Source organism: Sycon ciliatum, chromosome 1 (genome assembly GCF_964019385.1).
Source record: "Sycon ciliatum chromosome 1, ocSycCili1.1, whole genome shotgun sequence".
NCBI classification, from domain to species: Eukaryota; Metazoa; Porifera; class Calcarea; order Leucosolenida; family Sycettidae; genus Sycon; species Sycon ciliatum.
Window position 1 is genome coordinate 46,808,461 of NC_088643.1, and position 6,895 is coordinate 46,815,355.

General features: G+C 45.4%; 1 protein-coding gene across 1 annotated transcript; it reads left to right on the forward strand.

Moving 5' to 3' along the window:
- The first annotated feature begins 104 nt into the window (after nucleotides 1–104).
- LOC135829152 (magnesium transporter protein 1-like) lies at nucleotides 105–6,895 on the forward strand. Its single transcript, XM_065341561.1, has 11 exons — nucleotides 105–270; nucleotides 364–530; nucleotides 1,350–1,467; nucleotides 1,953–2,038; nucleotides 2,235–2,292; nucleotides 2,577–2,717; nucleotides 4,324–4,413; nucleotides 4,902–4,965; nucleotides 5,328–5,408; nucleotides 5,619–5,709; nucleotides 6,156–6,895. The coding sequence occupies exons 1-11, from the start codon at nucleotides 187–189 to the stop codon at nucleotides 6,169–6,171; spliced, it is 996 nt and encodes a 331-aa protein (XP_065197633.1). The 5' UTR covers nucleotides 105–186; the 3' UTR covers nucleotides 6,172–6,895.

A 6,895-nucleotide genomic window follows, 5' to 3' on the forward strand; every position in this document is an offset into this window, starting at 1 on the left:
CATGATGAAAAAATGACGCACTTGATTTCGGTTTTCCGTGGATTTCCCCGCAAAATTTATTCTCAATGCTGAGGTGTCATCGAGCTTGCTTTGAGCCGAGTTGCATGATCCAGCAGCGTCGATCCAGGCTGTTGCCATCCTGAGCATACTTATGGAAGAAATTTAGGCTCACTTTACATTTTAGTTATGGCGAATCTTAGTACACTGCTAGTTTTAGCCTTGGTGGCTCATGGATGCTATGCACTGTCCGCCAAGAAGACCCGACCGGAGGTAATGCAAGTTTGGTCGTGGTAATCACAGCAATTGAGTTTTATTCGTAATTGAAAATTTATTATTTTTATCAATATTTTCCTTGACTCACAGATCTTGGCCGAAAAAGTTAGTCAGATGAGCAAATGGGCAGATCGGCGACCTGTTATTAAGCTGAACAATGACCAGTTTAAGGAGTATCTCCGTACCCAGCCCAGGAACTACTCGGTCATTATGATGGCCACTGCTCTTGGAGCTCAGCATCGCTGCAGTATTTGCAAGTACGTCTGTCTAGATGATGTATCAATGGTTTTAATGGTTTAATACAAGCTATGCACTGTGTTCCACGTCACAACGCAGGTTTTTCCATGTTATTCCAAGTACAGTTAGGATGCAATACCGGTATACCCTGTCCAGGGTCCTAGGTAAAAATAGTTGGGGGGGGGGGGGGGCAGGGAACAGAACCTTTTTTACAAAACGTGTTGCAAGGCGGAGGACATGCTGTCATGAATTCATTGCACATTGTACTTACCTGTTGCTGGGTTGTGTTATGAAAAAATGTTTTACATTCGCCACAGCATGCACCTCCACGTAAAATACAATCCATATGATCTGCATACTGTAAGTCGACAAAATTTCCGCCCATTCAATTTTCGGCCGCATCAAATTTTCGGCCTGTACTGCTGCCGCCTGTATACATGTATACACTGTCACAATGAACCTTGGAGAACAAACTTTCGCCCGCAACAAATTTACGGCCAAATATGACCAGGCCGAAAATAGCCGAAAATAAATATGCGTCGAATAGTTGAGGTTTGACTGTATATAGTAACGACACACTGGATTGTGGAGCCGAAACTAGTCCAACTTTCAAATGCTTTGGCAAGAGGGTAGCCCTCCGACAGGTTGGCACAGACACGCACACACATGCACACACACACATACACACACACACACACACACACACACACACACACACACACACACAGAGTATTCCACAGTCCATCGAGGGACTCATTTGATTTGCCCATCGCTGCTCCTGAAACATATTCCTTGTTCCTTGAATTTGTGGTTGTATGCGTATGTGTCCCACTGCCCAGGCAAGCATCAGATGAATTCTATGCTGTTGCCAGCTCCTACAGCGGCTCCGATGCTGCTTCCAACCGGCTGTTTTTCGCCATGGCTGACTTTGATTCAGCTCAAGGCGTGTTCCAAACGGTAGGTTATCTTTCCGTAATGTCAATGATGATTCGTAACAGACATGTATTAGTCACTTCTACTATTATTTGTGTTGTTGATACTTCAGGACGTAGTGTAAATGTTGTATCTGTTGACTGCACAAGTATTCTTTGTGCTATTCGGTCGACTTCTGTCCGCCCATCCATTCCTTGAAGTAGCATAATCCACAGCCCTCTCATCCTTCTGATGTTCGTGTGGAGAAACTGTTGCTTGAGTAGCGTGGATGATGCTTTGTTCTTAGAACAGCATTCGCAGTAATCTTGCTACTGCTTGCTTTCTGTTTAAGTGTATGATTGCCCGTTTTCGTGGGGCTGCCAATGGTACCTGTCCTGACTGAAGATGCAAGCTGGTTTCACCATTCACTCTGAAATTCAATTAGCAGTTCTTGAGCATAGGGGCCTTTGGTCAGCTCACTTCTAACTCCAGTGATTTGTTCTTCTTATCTTTTTCCTGTTTGCTTGCAGCTCCAATTGAAAACTGTTCCAGTTTTCTATCATTTCCCAGCAAAGGGTGGCAAGAAGAATCGCCTGGATCAGTATGACATGGGCAGGTGGGTACTCTAACTACTACTACATGTACACAGCCACACAGTCTGTGGGGAAAGATGCTGTTTGTATGAATCTCACTCTCAGACACCACATGCCTTGTGGGATTCGGCTGGCGTTTTCCAAGAAGAGAGTCATGGTTGAAGTGGCAAACTTGAATTTGCAGTGTACTGTTTTTCTCGCTCTTTTTTCTTTTGCTAGGTTTGGGTTCTCGGCTGAGTCTCTTGCCAAGTGGGTCGAAGAGCGCACTGATGTTCATGTAAGTATACAGGTTGTATTATTTTCTTTCTTTCAAAGTGCAACTTACCGGTACTTTCATACTGCTGTTGATCATGTTCTTGTCGTATCTTACCACTTTCTTGATGCTGCCGACATAATATTAACCCTGAACTTGTGTATGTGTGTGTCTGTGTGTGTGCATGCCTGTGTGTATGTGTGTGCCTGTGCCTGTATGTATGACCGTGTATGCCTGTGTGTGTGTCTGTCTGTCTGTCTGTCTGTCTGTATGACCGTGTGCATATGCTCATGTGTATGGGTGTGCAGTTCAAGGTTGCGCGTCCGCCGAACTACATGATGCTGATCGGTGGAACTGTCGGTGTGGTTGCTGTTCTGGCCATTATCTACTTCAAGCGCAAGGCTGTGGAGCAGCTGATCAGCCGTCACAACTGTGCTGTGCTGTCCTTGGTAAGGCAGCCGAATGCAGTTTCTCATGGTGTGTCACTCACACCAAGAGTACATAAACCAGAGTGTGCAACTGTGCATATCAGATCTGAAACAGCGCAGTTCGTGCACTACGTCATCCTGATGAGGTCAGCCAAGCCGCGACTTGCGTACAGCTCAAATTTTCATGTTTCATAGCCCGGAAATCAGCCAAGTTTGCTTGATTTTAGACGTCCTGTTTCAGGATTTCGGTGTCTTGTGTGACTGTGTACGCTGCGTACATCCACCGACAAGTAAAGTCACCAGGCTATCCGTATCAAAAACCGAAATCAGGACAAACTCACTGACCTGCACCACCGCGACTGGTTACGCAACTTTTCACCGTACCTGTGGCTTACCATGCCGTCAGAAATGACGTAGTGCACGAATTACGCTCCCACAGGAACCATCCCGAGTTGCACACTCTGGTTTATGTACTCTTGCTCACACGGATCTGTATGCTGCGGTCTGTGGCGAACACTGCTCTGCTTTGTTTGCAGTGTGGTGTAGTGCAGTGGCAGTAGGGAATGCTAGGAATCGTGCACATGTATGTACATGTCCAACTGTACGAATCATGCCTCTGCATTGATCCGGTGGGCAGTAAATTGCCAGTAATGCACCTTTATCCGGTGGGATGTGCTTTTGAAGTGTTGTCTGTGAGGCCTATGTGGGACTGCATTTGCGTTTGTGTGTGCGTGCATATGTGCATCCACACATGTAACTTATGCTTGTGTAATCTTTCCAGTACTCCTGATTCTCTCTCTCTCTCTCTCTCTCTCTCTCTCTCTCTCTCTCCTCTCCTCTCCCCATGTTTAACAGGGAGATCACATTGCTGCTGCTGCTATCTCTTAATTTGCTAAATCCTATATATAGGATTTTGGTCATATTTTTCAACTCAAAATGGGTGTGGCATGAGAAAAGCAAAAAGTATGTGACCAATTCTTCCTTGCTAGGTCTTAGTAGATATCGAGAGTTGAATAAGATAATTTTTTCAAACACTAACATCTCAGGCTCATCTCCTTGCCCAATATTACTTAGGCTTGTGCCCTATTTTTCGATTCCTATGCGAAACTTCCTAAGCTGGTTGTGTTTCTCAACGCAATTGTATAGCCGGTGGTAACGCGGACGTGCAAACTTTACTTTACTTTACTTATATATAGGATTTGAGATTTTATTGGACCTTGTTTTATCCTTAAAACTGGTAGTTTCATGACGGCATGTGCGATATGTCGTCATGAAACCACCCCGTGCCACACCTGCAATGTTCTTCTGCACATTCACTGCTTCAGTCCTTTCCATGACAGCAGCTGAACAATTATGCTCAAATTTCCAATTATTGCTGAAAGTGGGTATTCATAAGAAATATTATCACCCTATGAATCTAAAATGTAAACATTCATGCCTCAAACATACTTCAAGTATTTACAACTTCCATGAAAACCAGTATGTCGTTATTATTGGTCGGGATGACCAATAACAACGGCATAAAAGGCACTTATTTTCAAATCCTACATATAGGATTTTCGGCCAGCAAATTAAGAGATATAACATTGTAGTACAAGCAATCTGTGTTTTCTATTTTGATCTTCAGTTTGTCATCCTGATGATGCTGTCGGGTCAAATGTGGAATCAGATTCGTGGTGCTCCAATGGCTCAAACCGACCCGAACACTGGCAAAGTGGTATGTGTGTGTGTGTGTGTGTGTGTGTGTGTGTGTGTGTGTGTGTGTGTGTGTGTGTGTGTGTGTGTGTGTGTGTGTGTGTGTGTGTGTGTGTGTGTGTGTGTGTGTGTGTGTGTGTGTGTGTGTGTGTGTGTGTGTGTGTGTGTGTGTGTGTGTGTGTGTGTGTGTGTGTGTGTGTGTGTGTGTGTGTGTGTGTGTGTGTGTGTGTGTGTGTGTGTGTGTGTGTGTGTGTGTGTGTGTGTAAGTTATGCTTATACTGGTGAACACTGGTGTTAGGCTTTGTTAGCAATGCAACTGGTTTACCTCACAGTTCAGTCTACAGTTACATTGTCCTCTAGCCTGTAGCCAGCAGTCGCATACTGAGCTCGATAGCTTGTGCATTGGACATTGGTACACACTTATCCATAGTATTGTCATTGGCTCTCCCTACGGTGGATTTTTTTGCAATGTTTTGATGTTCCTTTTTCTTGCGTGCATCCTGTCCGCAGGCCTACATCTCTGGCAACAGTCAATTCCAGTTCATCGCAGAGTCCTACATCATCATGGCGATGTGTATCCTCCACTTCGTCTACAGCACTTATTGTTTTGTTTTTTTCTTCACACAGTTTGTTCTGCATTGTCCAGGTCTAGTCCAATCCAGTTCTTGCCGGGCAGTTGCTCTCTTTTCCATCCTCAGATACTGTGAATGATGTCTATAGTGCTGCATGGCTCCAGTTTCCAATGCCGTGATGATACATGCTGGTATTCTTGCTGTTATCTTCCAATGCTGTGAGGCTGCAGTATAGTATTCTTGCTGTGATTTATTAGTTGACTGGCATTCTGACCCAGTTGTCATGCAGTTCTGGTACTGTACCCCATCGATGAGTGTGTCTACTGCTGCTGATGGCTTCCTTGACCGGTACTGCTCTTCTCAGATGGCCTTGGTGGCCTCGGCTGGATTCTGCTCTCTGAGCAAGGTCCTGCTGCAATGAAGTTCAGCCCGAATGCACAGAGCAGTAAGTTCTGCCATCGTTTAGAGTGCTTCAAACTATTGTAGTTGTTGTCTTGACGTCTGTGGAGTAGTCTCAGCATTGGCTTGTCATGTCTTGATGACAGCATTGTCTCCAGTTTCGGTGTAGTGTGTAACCGTGTGTGGGTATATTAATGTGACCCTTGAATCACCAGGCGTGCACTGTGTTCGTTGCTCTTGTCTTTCTTGCTTACAGCAATGATTATCGCTGGTGTTGCTCTCGTCGGATTTGTCTTTTCCTGGCTACTATCCACCATGAGAATGAAGAACCGCGGATATCCGTACTAGTAAGTTTTGACTGAAATCAACTGTTTTATTGGTTTTCTTGTCAATCTGGCAATTTGTTCCTCTCCATTTCGGGCTATGGCTTTAGTGTAGTTGAGCTCACACTGTGTAATAATGGTCAAACACACAGTGTGTGGATGTTGTAAATATGCCGCTGTTGCCGCCGCCACTGCTGCTGCTGCTGCTCCGTCTGCTGCTGCTATTTCTGCTGCCCTCTTGCATGTACTGTATAGATTTGTAGCTTTGTACCCGTGCATGAATTTCACTCTGTGTTTGCGCCGGTTATAGTGGATTTGGTTAGTTGGCTCAAGTAAACTGAGATTTGCATGCATTATTCAGCTGCTCAACTCCGATCAAAGGTGTTTTTGGGGCATCATGTTTTGCTTGAGCTTTTAACTTTGATCTTGTTCAACGGTGCACTTCTCCATTCTGTTGTTGTTTGCTACAGTTTCCTGATGAAGTAATTGCCTTCGTCAGTGTTCCTGGCAAGGCCTGCTCTCGTTGCTTTCGTTCCACTTGACTTGGTATTGTGTATGCTGTTGCCTGGTCACTCGGCTCACTTTCTTCCATCACTGCCCATGTGGGCCCGTGTTAGCACTGCACAGCGAGCATATTGTTTGTGTGGAGTCAGTGTGGCGTGCTGTAACCATTGTCATATGCGTGATCCCTCAATTGTATGGTAGTGCACACCGGGCACTGGGATACCTCAATTGTATGGTAGTGCACACCGGGTACTGGGATACCTAGGCCAGCATCCTCGGATCGGTCTTGCTCATTTCAACGCCATTTCGTTTTATTTGTTTCTGTACTCGCCGGTGTTGCTCGGCGCACTCCGCACACCTGCTTGGCAACCACCAGGCTGTACCTATGTCCTGTCTTGTCAGCTCTACTGGCTGTGTCTGGCCAGGGCAGTGTAACCGGGCTTGTGTAGCTGAGTGTGCTCTGTGCTCTGCTTCACCCCTGTTCGCTATGTGTTGGCATGTACATACATGTATTATCATTCCCTGCAGTGAGCGAGTGGTTCACTCACATCACACGCCAGTGATTGTTTCCGCTGTACATGTGTGGCTTTAGGTGACAATAGCATGCCTGAGTTTCCGATTTCCGTTGTTTTTCCTTCTCGCTCAAATGCACATAACAAATTCTTATTCTATTTTGCACAACTGATCAACACTTCCATTCCGTGCA